Genomic DNA, 16,370 nt, shown 5'->3' with positions numbered 1-16,370 from the left:
GAAGAAAGGGAACACAAAATGACATTTACTATGAGTTTTTTTCTGAGTTTTAGAAACTATACTTATAAAAACAATTAACAAATGGGCTGAAGAAAATATCAGCATAATAAAATATTGCATGTATTTGTGACATAACCCATTAGACTAGAAAATCTCATTCTAAACTGTCAGTTTTCATTTTCTTAAAAGGAACACTTGCTTCATTTTAGCCTATTTCTTTAATTATCTGAGTGTATATTTGTCCTCTTCATGTCTCTTTTACTTAAAAAATAGCTTTTCACAAGACCAAGATGGGCTGTGTTTCTTTGAATGGTTTCTTTCTTTAAAGTTTTGCAATTTTCCCAAGGAAATAAAATTCAAAACTGCTTACTCAGTTTTTTGTATCAAACATTAAAAAAATAATAAAAGGATATAGTGAAAAGTAATATATATATATATATATAAAGTCTATATATATAGAAAATCTATCTATATATATAGAAAGTAATATATAGTGTATATATATAAATGTAATATATATATTATATTAAAAGGATATAGTGAAAAGTATATATATAAAATATATATATAAAAGTAATATATATATATTATATTAAAAGGATATAGTGAAAAGTAATATATATATATGAAAGTAATATATAGTATATATATATAAAAGTCATATATATAATATATAATTATATATTATAATATATATAATATATGTATATAGGATACATTGAGATTAAAATAGAAGCCATTTCTTTCGATAATATACACATATTGATAATTCCTACACACATACTCAATTACACACACACAGATATACACACAGACCTACAATTTTCAGTGCTTATTTATGTCTGGTTGATAAAATAGGGAAAATTCTGAAGAGCAAATATGGGGCATGAAAACAAATTTTTAGAGCAGGTAACTTTACCATTTTCATCTGAAACTTTAGTATTTGAGTAAACAGAAAATCATAAGGTTAACGTGCTTATTACTTATGCAGCTGTGAGATAGATACAGACATATGTGTACAGTTTAAAAAATGTTTTAGAACTTTTATTTCTTCACTTTCACTTTATCAGTTACTCTTGAAACTACGGCACACACACACACACACACACACACACACACACACACACACACACACACACCATTAGTAATGCCAGCAAAACAAAGAAAGAAAGAGAAGGAAGGGAAACAACAACAAACTCCAGGACTCTGGACTCAATAAAATATGATCGTATAGGCATATACTCTGATTTATAAACTATAAGTATCACTCAATCCTCATTTTATACTTAGTCTTCTGTGGTCATGTTACCTATTGAATTCTAAGATTAGATATTCCCTTGTATCTGTGCACTAAACTATGTTCTTGTCCAAATAGACATTTATTGAAGACTTTTTAGGGCTAAGAATCCCATTAGGTGTTGGGTAGAAAGAGATGAATAGGAAATCATATCTACCTTCAACATTATACACACTAGTTATATAGACTAGCTGCAAATGCTCTCTAAGATAGAAAAAATATATAACCAAATACAGATATTGTTTTACTTAATCAATTATTCATTTCCAGAAGTAAAATTTCATATCATAAAAATGTGTGATTAATCTTCAACTTGATTCCTTTACAATATGTGAATATCCCACCTCTAAAATAGTCAAGAATTATATTTTATCCCTCTACATGGTATTCTACTAAGGAATACAGACAGTCATTGTATTATGCAATGGTGTTAAGAATTTGTGGACTGAATAAAAGTAATTATCTTTACTATATTGTGCTTTAATATAATGCTAAAGGCTAATTGAACATCTTCTAGAACACTGGCCCTTGAATGTAGGATCTGAATACAAACACTTTCTCCTTCTGAACAACCTTTAGCTATATACCTGTTTGATCTAAGAGTCACAATATTAATTTTTCCTTCCTGAGCAATCAATCAGTTTTTATCCCAAGAATATTGTAGTTAATGTAACTAACTAGGTTTTCCTCTGTGACTTAAAGGTTATAAAGTCTAGAATTAAATTTGCTGTCTAATAGCCACAAATACGCATGCATTATTATTATTTTTTGTAGAAATTTCAACCTTAGATCTAGGTTATATCTCTAGCTTGTTTTGCTATCTTCTTTAGCAGCTACTTTTAATCAAATATATCCATCTCTCTTTCATATATTTTTGGAATCACCTTAATTTTTCAATAATAAAATCCAGCATTAAGTTAAAGATAAGGCTAGCAGAATTAGTCTAGTTAAATATGAGGGGGTTTGTGTAAGAATGTTTTTGGTTAAATCATTCAACAAGCATTAAAATTGCACTATGTGCTGTAATACTCATGTTAGAATAAAAAAGATGAATAAGATTTTATACTTAAGGATCTTGCATCTGAGTGGGGAGACCAGAAAAGTGAAAAGACAACTAAAATTAAGTGTGGCAAGTACAATAAGTAAGAGTGTTATGACCATTCTGTTTTAAGTCAAAATGGATAATTAGGAAAGATTTTTAAAGAGAGGTGATGCCTAAACTTAACCATAAAGGATTATGCCAAATTAGTCAAGCAAATTGAGGAAGAAAATACATTTCAGTCATTGAAGTGAAATGTGTAAAACACAAAGGTAAAAAGGAAGCATAGAATATTTGAGTAGCAAGCCACAAGTTTATTAGAAAACAAATTAGTTTCAAAGATGTTGGCTTATCACATGACTATATTTTAAAATACAACAAATATCATTTTTCATGTTTAATATGCAGTACAAGACATGCAGGAGAATACATAATATAAACTCTATAATCCCACTCTATGAAATATTTTAATTGGGATTTTTAATTTATAATAAAATATTTATTTTGAGATAATTTCTTATCTATGATTGGCTTTTTATATTTGAATTTAGCTCAAATTTAAATAATAAAATTATTAATTCACCTGATATTCCTTTTATATTGAATAAAAAAAATGAGATTGGATTTTTAGAGGGCAACCTGGTCATTCAGGTGAATCACATAGAAAGGGTTATTAACAGAGGGGAAAAAAATATTAAATCAACTACAGAAACCACTTCAGTCCTGTTATTCTGGTTTTGACTGCTGATTTATTGCTTGCTTTTGCATTTTCAGATTTATCTGGGGAGATGATTTTATTTTATATTTTAACTTTTTCCATAGATGTCTTCAGCTAGAATGAACATACACATCTTCTATGCCTCAATTTAAAATGCATCTTTAAACTATGTTTAATAGAAAAATTTCTTCATTCCTAATAATTTCCATCTCAATGTGCAGGTGGTAATGAGATGCTAAAGTAATCAAAACAAAACAAAACAAAAAATTAGACTAATAGCTATTTAAACCTAGAGAGTATCTAAGAAAATATTTACTCCAGAATCTTATTTTTACAAATGAGAAAACAGAGCCAGAAAGATTAAGTAGCTTGTTGAAGTTCATACAGCTCATTAGTTGCAAAGCTTGGTTTGGAATTCTCCACAGATTTGAGGTTTGTGTTGGTTTGCTTTATTTTTACATTGATTTTATACTACATTGTGATTATTTGTAGATTACTAATTCTAGAAAATAACAAGTTCATTCTTCACAGTAAGTATGATGAGTTTAGGGACAGAGCTAGCTTTTGTGGGGCTTAAAGATGAGATCCTCCTTAAGAAGGAGAAGTGTAATTGCCATGTGAACACATTGCTAGAACCCCTTCACATGGGCCCCAGAAGGAGGCTCCTAAGTGAGAGGCCCTGAACCCTAAGCTTCATCAGCCTCATAGAAAATCTCTTATCAATGACCAGAATTATCAACGTTAACTCTAAAACCATATTTTGGTTTAGTTGATCGATTATGTAATTTGATATGTTTTTCTTTTTGTGAGGATTACTAATGAGGGATTGTATCATATATGAATTCATACTGCATTCAAGAGTATATACAGCTTATAATTTTCTAAAAATTGTTTTCTTTTTGCATGTAACATAGAAAACCCGTAAGTATTGTGGCATATACCATCAGGCTATAAATTTATTAAAGCTTATTTAAATGAATACATATCTATCCAACAGAAATTCTGTGGATAAGCATGCTTATTACGATATCTGTTAGAATGACTCATTTGATAAAATATTTGTAAATCATTAAACCTATTGTTCTTATATGTCTAGAGATTTGTGGATTACTTGCAGCTACCATGAGACCAACAATTTATAAACAACTTTGTCATGGCCATGTTATGACTTTAGGGAAATGCTGTTATTTACTATTTTATTGATGGGGTAAATGTTATGATTTTTTGTCCTGTAAACCTTTAGGTATCCATAAAAAGACATTTCACCTAAATTCCCCATCAAATATCTGTATCTATATATCTATATCTATCTATATCTATCTATCTATCTATCTATCTATCTATCTATCTATCTATCTATATTATTAATTTTAGATGAAATCAAATCAAACTTCATTATGTGTTTACTCAAAGCACCCCTGCTAGAATGTAAGCCCAGGAGGACATGGCCCTTATTTGTTGTGGTCTGATGTCTTAAGCACCAAACACATATATGAAACCAAATACTTTTGAATGAATTCATATTTTTAATTGAAAGAATGTGCCCTATAAAGTTGAAGGTATTGACATTGATACCTTCATTGATATTATTTGTATTTATGTGAATATTATTGTAATCATGTTTAATTTTATAAGAGCAATAATATAAACCTTTTGTTCAAAGGTTTAGACCTTTGAATCACTCGTACCTGTTTTTATGACAACTGACCAACAGTGTAACCTCACTCTGCCTCTGTCCATGTCATTTGTGTAACACAGCAAACACTGGAAGACATACTTAGGCTAGTGCATTAGCATTGCCAGGTAAAGATAGGCGGCTAGTTCTGCCCTTTACTAGTCACTTATCTATTTGTTTTATTAGATGGTTTCATCATTCAGCCCTCCCAGGAGAAGATTTAAACAAAAATGTATTGCTTTTTTTTTCCTTTGCCCTGAGAAAGGGATTAGATTGTCAGATTTAATATAGACAAAAGTTCGTTCCCAAAATATTTCATCTTTTCAAAGACATGAAGCTTGTACTCAGGAAAGAGTAAAGATGAAAAATTATATCATAGCATCTTTTCTTCCCTGATCATTTTAGTTAAAAGATAGTTTTAAATGTAGAAGTTCAAGTAGAATTTGGAAGTGGCTTTTAAGGTGAGCTGACGTAATCAATGAAAGATACATCAAGATAGGTCCTTAGTTAAATTTTTCCTGAGAGGTAGCATGTTCTGAAGTTAATATACAAACAAACAAACAAAAATTATAGCTTAACATGTTCTAATTGAACAGAATAACATAAGCTGTTTATATACATTTTTTGTCATTTAAATGTAAAATACATTTTAAACTTTAGGATAAATGAAAAAGAACAATACAAAAATCAACTCATACTATATTTTATGTTTGGGAAAAGGGAGAGAATAAGGCAAAGATAATGTTCATTATTTTACCAGACTGTACTATTTTACATTCTTAAAGGATGACAAAAATGCAGGCTAATTAATATTGTTATAATATAATATGCAAACCCCCCAAAAAATTAAAATTTAAGAAGTTAAAATAGATCACAGTATTTATATACAGTACCCATACATATACTTGTGAAACTATGTATTTGTAATTTCTTGTCAAAATTTTATTAGTCTTTTTGAATTAGGCATTTTATTCATATTGCTACCATATATGTATATATCTATGAGTTTGTGTATTGTTACAAAGAGTAGTACATTATGATCAATCTTTATCCTTGGTCTGAAAGGCCTAATTATTAGAACTCAAGTATATATATATATATATATATATATATATATATATATATATATATATATATATATATATAAAAGTAATGCAGCACAGTTACTGTGCTTTTGAGAAGTCCACTAGTTTTTTCTTTATTTGGTATAGACTCCTTTTAAAGAGGTTAACGTTTTTATTTTTGCAATAGAACGTTTTGCTTCACTTTTATTTTTTGAAAATAATTAGCTTTTAATAGAATCTGTTACAACACTGAGGGATAAATTCAGTTAAACCTGATATTTTACTATGTTCGATTGAAACTTTCAGACTAAATTTTATTCGTTCAGCGAGGACTTTTCTGGGTGCCAGAGAGAAAAATGGGAACAAACATGACCCTAACTTATATTGTTTTGGATTTAGTAAGGTAATAGAAAACCAGTTATTTACTGGCATTGCTTCTGGGACAATTTCTAGGATAGTTTCTCTTGATTCTAGGGCAATTTCTCTTAATTCCAGAGCAATTTGTCTTGATTCTAGGGAAATTTCTACTTAAATAAGGGAAATACTATACTTATAAATAAATGTGTACATTGTTATAATAGGTATACTACACTACTAAGGTTTTCAAAGCTTTTCTATAAGAATGATATTTATTTTTAAGCTACGAAATTAAAAAAAAATACTTTGATAAAAATGTATTACCTAATATGTGTGCTAATTAATAATGAAATAATGAGTGTCTATGGGTGGTACAAATTAATTATATATATAAATATATGTAATATGGATTATTTTATATAAATACACATGTATTAACTTTAGAATATAAGTATTGGGATTTCTTGGTATATATTTATAGTCTTTAGCAGCTGTAGGTAGTTGTGAAGTTTAATTCTTTCTCCCACAGACTTACTGCCTGTGTCAATGAAAAATAAAGTATCAGATCAAACTGTGATGCATATATAAATACTTGTTTGCAAATCAGACAGAAACAAGCAAAGCTAAATACACTACTTGATTTGTAAGTTAAACAAAGAACAGTTCTTTGTAGTAAAATACAGCTAAAATTGTGGTTTAAATTAGGCAATAGAATCCCTATATTTGGCTATACTTGAAAAAGCCCTCACTCAACCTTTAACATATTACAGAACAACCTATTATAATTATAATCTTATAACCTTAATAATCATATAATCTGTGATATGAGGGAAAAGGTGCTTGTAAAATATTTTTCCTTAGTCCACACATCATAAAAACCACACATTTCACTAAGTGACCAAAGAGTTTTATCAATTATATATATATATATATATATATGTATACACATATACACATATATATGTATGTATGTATATATGATTAAAATAGCTGATATTCTTATAATAGTCTGTGATTGATCTGAGCTTCTGATTAGAGTTGTTTAAATGCCAGCAAGCTACTCTTCTTTGCAGCAGTTCCTTCCCCAAGTGTTATTTTAGATAAGGGAAATCTAAATATTAATTAATGGGTCTCTCACTAAAGATTGAAGTGAAAAATACATTGTACTTCATATACTGACATATTCTAACATAAATTACAGAGAGAATAAAAATTAGAAGTTTTAGATTTTTATAAATAAAACAACTTTACATTGCTGCTACTATTATTATTATTTTGTGTTAGAATTATAGACTAGTACTATTTGTTAATAAAAAGACAAATGCTTTAATCTATATTTTTTGTTTTATTTTTTAGGGTTTTTATCCTTTATTTAGGCAACAGTCCCATTATTTTTTTTCTAACATAAGCTTGTCGTTGTGTTTTATCATCATTATATGATATTTAAAGTTAAGTAAACTTGCTAAAGGCACACAATGTTAAATAGTAGTTTAGACAGAGAGAACAAGCTAGAATGACCAAACATGCAACACAAAACAGGAGTGTGCAAGGTGTAGGAGAGGAATAAGTCAGATTAACATGCAGACAGTGTTGATTAGGTGAAGGAATCTATGTGAAGACCTATGGCACAGAGAGGAACAGTGTGGCAAGGCCAGAAGCATATATGGCAGCAGATCAGTACTGTGTTGATGACCATATATTACACTAGAGAGATAAGCCAATCACAGCTTTCCAGAGAACATCTCAAGATTATATATGTGTTTCCCCATTTGCTTATGCCATACATACTTGTAATACGTAACAACAAACTCAGGTTAGCATCTATTAATAATAAATCAAATGATAGGATCTCACGTGCTGTTCTGTTTTATAAGAGAAATGTTTAGTACCGTTGTCTCTCCCATTCAGTTAATTCTCCCTAATACCAACATTAATTTTCTGAAACACAAATCAACTTGTCTATTTACCTGTCTAGAAAGAATAAACTCCTAAGTGACCTTCACAGCTCATTAGTACTTACCCTTTGCCTTGTGCCATTTTAAACTCTGCGGCAGCACACCGAGATTTACCCCACTAACTTCTGAAAGGCTTTTGACTGAAGTAGGTTTAAAGGCTGGACATCACTTGAGATTTTAGTCTTGACCTTATGCTTGATAAAATATCTCCTTTAAACCTTTAGACACTTGTTCTAGTCAAGATACCAGAGCAATTTTCTTTTCATTTGATATTCTGAAAGAAAGATTTTTTTTGTTTTTTTTTAGAAAATGAAAACTGTATAATTCTTTACTTTTAAAAACTTTAATAAAAATGACCCAAGAAAAAATCCTATGACTCAAATATAACTCAAACTATGTTGACTTAGAAAATTGATATTCTGATTTTTAAATTATTTTTTCAGTTCTTAAAATAGATGTTTCCCTTTACTATTTATGATGAGCAATATCATAAGTAAAATACATAATTTTTAATTTGTAGTTTTTAATAATTTGGAAATTTATACTGTAAGCATTCAGTAAGTTAATATTAATTCAATGCTATGTTGCACTTTAAACAATAAATATGATCAAGATAGGTATAGTTTTTTAAAACAGAAAATTTTCTTAAAGCTTTATTTTTAAATTTTCTTTCAAACTATTGCACAATCCATTGCACATCTTTATAGAGATTCTTAACCATTCTATACTGCATTTCAAACCACTTAATATTAATTTGTTATTCTAGGCTTCAATTTGTCTAATTAATCAATCTTTCATTTATTTATTTTTTTATTCCTCCGTGGTTTACCCACACATACCTCTAGTGAAAACGCATATATATTGAATGTCCATTAGGTCTAAATCACAGTTGTGGGTGCTTTGTGAGATTCGATAATTAACCAGAGACTGCAGTTTCTTAGACACAAACCCTGGATGATTTTACTACAATCTAGGAAAAAATGCAAGCTTTATTTAAAAATTGTCAATGATGGCTGCATTATTTGCAGCTTGATAAGCAACGAGAAATTTTATCTCTGGAGACTTGAAAGAAGATTTAAATGATGGGTAGAATTTTGATATGTTACCATAGATCTTTTGCAGCATAGGGTACAACATAAGAAATGTCAGGAAAGATAGGCTACATAGAACACAGATGAAACACCAAGTATCGCATTTTACATATTAGAATAAGTTATGAATATACTAGTGGTAAATACAATTAAAAAGTCTGAGTCCAGATATTAACATATTACATCATATAATGCTTTCCCTTTAATATTTTTTCAACAGTGGAACGTCTTTGATGTTTTTGAGCTGGGATAGTTTGTGCTACTGGAAGATTAATCTCAATCTCACAGAAGCATCAAGAATCAGTTGAAGAACAAAGATATGTAGGTAGTAAATTGAGTTAGAAAGCTGCTGAAATACTTAATGTGAGACTTAGGTAAGATTTAAATTATGGAGCACACAAAAGGAAGAACAGATTGTAAAATATATTTTAGAAGTAGAATCTTCCATTGATATCACCAGTATGTGATTAATCTATTAAAATTCTGTGGAGATCATTTTATTATAAGGTTTGGTGACAGTGATATGTTAGTATAGAATGATATTTTTTAATTGAATAGAAGATAGATTGTTAAAACAGTTTGAATTTGTAAATGTATAAAATTTATTAAAATGTGTACATCATGTGTAACAAATATGTTTTTCCTCACTACTCCTTTAATACACTAAACTTATTTATATTAAAGCAAAAATATATATACATCTAGATTTTGCGCTGGGTAGAATAGTTTTTGTCTTAAGCAAATAATTCCAGGTCAAACCTGAAATAAAAAAGTCATGGACAAAATATCTGTTTTCATTTCCAAATATACTTCTTAATGATTTAGTCGTTAATAATATAGTGATAATTTATTTAAACTAGATATACACACACCTATCTTCATTCCTGTTTCTTTTCTTAAAGGGTAGAGAAAAACCTTACTATCGTAACAGTTGCCCCTTTCATATGGGTAATGTGTAGCAGATAATCAAAATTTTCTGTTTTCAATTTACATCAAGTAGCAAATTTGGTAAATGATTGCTTATTTTTCAAAAAAAAAATTTATACTAACATCATTACTATCCATCACATTTTTGTTTAAGCTAGACTGTTCAGGTTTACATTCCTTGGGACAGACATGGTTGATTACCTATCCATCAGCTACCCCACTTTATCTTTTCTAAAATAACCTTTTACATGGATGCAATGTTACAGTACAGAAGTATCACAAAGGCGATCCCATTACTTTAGCCAGTTATTAGTCTAGGGATGGGATTATAAATGAGCCTTGGACAAGGGAGTATGGGGGAAATCTACTGGAATATTGCTGAGAATTTCATGACAAGACAAAATATCTGTGTATGCTTCCTTTTGTCTCTCCCTTACTCATTTTCCCACTCATGTTCTTGAATGATTGAAGTACTATTATTATTATTATCATTATTATTATATTAATCATCATCATCATCATTCTGGGCTCATTTGGTTATGTAGAGTCATACACAAAAAAGCTAGCAAAAATAAAGTAAAAAAATTCTATACATTTTTAAAACTTCCAAAATGTTTTATACTTTAACTATATTTATATAAATAGTGTTTTTTTAATATAAACTCATTTTCACTGTTTTTGTCTCGCAATCAAGTATAGTATGTAAAACTGAGAAGAGAAAAATCTAGAGGGTCACAGAGGAATCTCCAATGATCTATTACAAACAAACCATACATTCTGGAGGGTCGAGGATCTAATTCTCCAAGCACACTCTTTCCTAGGGTTGCCCTGACAAATTACCACAAAGTTGTCTTAAAATGTATTCTGTCACTGTCCTGTAGGCCAAATTTCCAAAATTAAAGTGTCGGGAGAGCCACTTTCCTGCTAGCAGCTCTAGCATCTGGAGGCTCCAGCTGTTGCCTGACTTGAAGCCACATCCTTCTAATCTCTTCTCTTTGTTCACATCAGTTCCTCTCTGTCTGTCAAATCTCTCCTGTATTTCTCCTACAAGAACACATTGAATTAGGGACCACCTGTCTAAGTCAAAATGATCTCTTTATCTCAAGAATTTGCTATTTATACATTATTAGTATCACTCTAAAATTTGGAATGCACGTTTGGAAAGCAGAATTTCTTAAAGCAAAATTAGGTTATTTGATGAATATTGCTAAGGATTTGTCAGAAGTTGAATACTACTGAGTTCAATCTATTAGAATGAAGTCAGCTAGTTTAGGAGTGAAACCCAAAACATCAGTGGTTTAACTAGAATGAATTCTTCCTTGTGGCAAAGGCAGGATCTGCGCATCTGTGAGCAAGACCACCAATGACCTGTAAAAAGCCCTTAGAGCATCTTAGGTCTTCACTCTTATTGGCCCTCTGTGTTTAACAACAGATGCAAGGAAACCTCATTGTCTATGTGGTTGCTTCACCTCTATCCATTGCATTAGCTTTCCGGAGCATGCCTCTGCTTCAGTCAAATTCCTGCATCTAGCTGCAAAGGGTCAAAGTTATATCTTTTTTTTTTTTTTCCTGAGTGGCTGTGTGCCCACCTAAAAGTTAGTGGCTCTATTACCGTGTTTCCCCAAAAGTAAGACCTAGCCTGACAATCAGCTCTAATGTGTCTTTTGGAGCAAAAATCAATATAAGACCCGATCGTATATTATATTATGTTAGATAAGACCGGGTCTTATAGTAAAATAAGACCGGGTCTTATACTAATTTTTGCTCCAAAAGATGCATTCGAGCTGATTGTCTGGCTAGGTCTTATTTTCGGGGAAACAGGGTATGATAGGATAAGGAGAAAACAGGGTAGGTGCCAATTATGAATCACCGCTACATGGATATTATAGATATCAAATGTAAGTGTTTAGCCTTTTAAAAATGCTGTAGAAAGGTTTGGACTCTAATTACAAAATAATTTTGGTTTTGCATCAAACACTCATTATCTTACCTGAAATTAGTATGTACTAATTTGATATCTAAGCAAGGGACTATCGAAGAAATAATCTCCAACATTTTTGTATGACTCTGCCTATTGGTAAACTAATTTTGACTCTGATAGATTTTTCATAAATTATAAATGTATTAATTATTCACTCCAATAGGTTTTTCATAAATTACATAAGGTATTAATTATTTAAACTTATAATCATAGAAAGCATGCAAAGATAGACATTAAATCATAAGGAAATATAATTTCTAATATGTTATTTGCATATCCAAGTGGTGGCATTATGCACCCTCTGGGGTAGAGGTCCTCCACTTTGGAGATTACTGGTACTTCTTTAATGTTTGTATGATTCCTTGAGAGTCTTAAAATGCAGATTCTGATTCAGTAGGTGTAGGGTGGGGATATTCTGTAGGATTATATGAATAATATCCCTAGCAAATAAAACCCATACGGAAAGTGCTGGACTTTAACTATTGTTATTTTACCTAAAAATTAAGGCTGGTTTATTAATTTCACTGAGCTATCTTGAAGGAAAATTATACAGAAAAATTCTAATAGATATTTTACTGCCGAATTCTCAGGGGAAATAATATGTGTAAGAGTTATAATTTAAAATATACAAAGGATTATGTGTATTGAAAAACAAACATTTTGATAACTAAATATCAAAAAGATATTTGAAAAATTTTTATCAGAAGTAAGCATACAATTAATCTAGAGACACATAAAAATGACTTTAGATATTTCTACTGTTTTCATTGGATGATTTTTTGATGCAGGTTTAATATTGTTGCTGAATAAAGTGCAGAAAATATTTTAAATGGTTAACCTTGCTTTACTGCATCTGTAAGGATATTTTTAGTAAACATAAGGAAGAAATGGAAGTATCATTCTGATTTGGAAATTATTCTGGTCCAATTATTCACGCTACTTAATGAGACCCTTCTGAAAGGGAATTATTGCAGCTGCAAGAAATATGCAAATCGCATTATAAGTCATCCAGAGTTCTGAAATCTCGTGTTACTCAACAAGAATATATTTCTTTATAATCCATAAGCATAGGTATGCGTATTTTCAAGGGAAACTTGACTATTTTCAAAATTTGAATTGTTAAACAATCCTCAGAATATAGTACTTGATCGACTATTTAGTTATAAGTAGAGATGTTTGGGAGAGGAATTTAAGTTTTGGGAGTGATGACATATTTTATAATTACTCTTTCATCCTGATTGTAGTTCTTAAAATTTCAGCTTTAATGACTCTTCCTAAGAGAGATCATACTGACCATTACATTTATATAGTAATTAAAATTTATTAAGACTTTATTATCTGCCAAGTACTGTTACATAACTTTTATATTTAAGCTTCAATAAATATGAGATAGGCACTCTTTAAGAATAAGGATGAGATATAAGGAATTTAAGATTTTTTCCAACATCACATAGTTGGTAAAATTGATTGGAATTTGAGCCCAGGTAAATAAATATTTTTCAAAACCAGAGCTGCTGATTACAACAATCTTCTGACATTTTTCCTGCCTCCAGCCCTGAGATTCTTGCTCATAATACTTTAGTTAATTAAAGAATAGGAATATATGATATCTTTCAATAATTTTGCGTGCTTATTATCTATGTTCTCCATCAGAATGTAGGTTCTATTTTATTTTCAGCAGCAAATATTGAAAACTTTCTAATTTTTTTACAACTGAATAGATACCTGTGTCAAAAGATTAATGGTTTATATAGATGTTTTCTTAATTTATTGTAATCAATATTTACTTGTTCTTATAATTCAATTGCTGTGTTTTACTTTTTGTAATAAGTACAGTGTTTAATTATAAAATATTTCAATTTTTTGTAAAAGCTTGATCATGTTTTCGGTAACCAATGTTAAATTGATCTTCAAAGTGGTGTTCCTAAGTTATAATTGTTACATGATAAGAATTCTCAGTTCCCAGTGTTCTTAAAGTGATTTTGAAATACTTTTATATTTAAAAAATATATATTTTAAAGTATTATTGTCAGAACCTTCCTGTCAAAGACGTTTTATTTTTATAGCCTGATTATTCTGATTGCCATTTACATCATGCATTTTTATATGCTTATAAGATATTCATATATCCTCTTCTATGAATTTCCTTTTTATATCCTCCCTGAGACTTGAACATGAAGATTATAATAGCAATTATAATAGCTTACAAAAATTGAGTGACTGTAATATATAAGATTCTATTTGAAGTGCTTTACATACATTAATTCATATAATCCTCACCACACCACCATGAGATCATTACTATAATTATTCTTGTTTTAGTGATGAGGAAATTGAAATCTGGAGAGATTAAGAAACTGACCAATGTAGAGGAAAATCTTAAACACACATATATAAACCAAAGTCAAAGCATTAATGATAGATTAATACGTTTGATTACATTATTCATTAAACTTTTACATTAAAAATAAACTTAGAAGTTGTATACAAATTTAACTTCTAGCCTTGAAGGAGAATCTAGTATCTGAGGAAGCTTCCTATTTACATCATGTATAACTATGAAAGCTGAATAAAATACATACATCAAATTTGTGAAGGCATCGGAGAGAAACCAAAACAGCTAGCACTGGAGAAGCCAGAGGTCAAAGGGAAGAGTAGTGAGATAAACTCAATGTTTATTTCTGCTTTCTCCAGGCTTATGTGTATCACAGAGTCAAAGGATCAAATCAAAATCTGATAACCAGGGTCCATTACATTTCCTGAGTTACAGAGGCAAAGATTAGAAATCAGTGTTTCCATGGAGGACCAGCCACACAAGAGGGACCAGGACTCTGGAAAGAGAAGAACTTCCTGAAAGGAAGTCTAGACATCTACTGTTTTGCCTAGGTCTCAGGATTTCTTGTATCCTTGAAATTATTAGTAAATCTTGATCATGCATGAGATCACTTATTCATGTGAGCCTTATTTGATAATTTGACAAACTGATTCATTTCTGTTATTTCTGAAATAAGCTGAAACATGAGGCAAAGGAAAAATAAAATGATCTAAATAAATAACAACAGCAAAAAGGGCAATATTGAAGAAAGAAAATGAAAAATGAACAGAAGGACTATGTAGGAAAAACATTAAAATTTTATCTAAAGATAATCAGTCATTACATTAAATATAGATGGATTAAATAACGACATAAGTCCAAGGTCAGCATACTGGAACAAAAACAATCTTAATGTAGTTTTGTTAATAATTGACAAATTAGACCTTTAAGATGAGAAGCATTACTGAATAGAGAAAAAGAAATATTTCATAACTTAAAAAAAAAATTCAGAAAGAAGAAAATCATTTCCAAAATGTGTATACACATAACATTAAAATAAAGTAAGAGTATATAATAGTATATAATATACTATTGCACATTTTTTATTAAAAATTAAATAAAAGTTACTGGAAGAAATCCGTAATAAAATAGATGTAGATATTTTGTCTGTTCAAATTCATATTGTAGTGCTTAATGCAACATCACTTAAAGTGATACTTTAAATGGTAATATAGAAATAATCTTCACAGTAGAGGCATAAGATGTACAATCTCTGATTTTTAGAATTTGCTTCTTTACATAGGCATAAATAAGGAAATCTGTTTTATAAAGCGTCTGGGTCATATTATTTATTTTTGGTTCTAAATTATTTTTTTTTCACTTTAATAAAATCATTCAATTTTAGTAAATAGTTTCTACCTCATTGCATTTGTTTCTTAACAGCTACAGCCTATTCTAAATAGAAACATGGTTTTTTGCTACCCATTTGATTTTTAAAATATCACTGTGAAATAAATCTATTCAGTTTTCATTTCTCCAATGTTTTAGGTGTGACAGTACTTGAAGGCCCTATTTATGCCGTGGGAGGCCATGATGGCTGGAGCTATCTGAATACAGTGGAGAGGTGGGATCCCCAAAGTCAGCAGTGGACTTTTGTGGCCAGTATGTCAATTGCCCGAAGCACAGTTGGTGTAGCAGCACTGAATGGCAAGTAAGTAGATTTTTCCTCGTTTATCTGAAAAAATGAGTTTTTGAGTAAAGATCCTTTTTAAAATAACTTTTAGTAGGTTGGTTTGATAAAAATCTAATTAAATAACTTCAATTTTTGATTTTTTTTTTAAAAGTCTTCATGGATAATTGACAAATCGAGACTGCATATGTTTCTGGGTGTCTCTCCATGTAAAACAGAAATCAAAACTTCTTCACATTCATTGCTAGTTAAAGAAGTATGA

At 29.8% G+C, this 16,370-nt stretch overlaps 1 protein-coding gene across 1 annotated transcript in view; it reads left to right on the top strand.

Moving 5' to 3' along the window:
- Positions 1-16,370, top strand: part of KLHL1 (kelch like family member 1) — a 298,324-nt gene that overhangs the window by 247,582 nt on the left and 34,372 nt on the right. Inside the window, exon 8 of the mRNA XM_033103722.1 lies at positions 15,967-16,129. Within this exon, the coding sequence (XP_032959613.1) occupies positions 15,967-16,129 (163 nt within the window). The remainder of the gene's footprint in view (positions 1-15,966; positions 16,130-16,370) is intronic.

Source organism: Rhinolophus ferrumequinum, chromosome 4 (genome assembly GCF_004115265.2).
Source record: "Rhinolophus ferrumequinum isolate MPI-CBG mRhiFer1 chromosome 4, mRhiFer1_v1.p, whole genome shotgun sequence".
In the NCBI taxonomy this organism is placed as follows: Eukaryota; Metazoa; Chordata; class Mammalia; order Chiroptera; family Rhinolophidae; genus Rhinolophus; species Rhinolophus ferrumequinum.
Note: the sequence above shows the minus strand (reverse complement) of the source record. Positions and strands in the feature narration are given on the sequence as shown.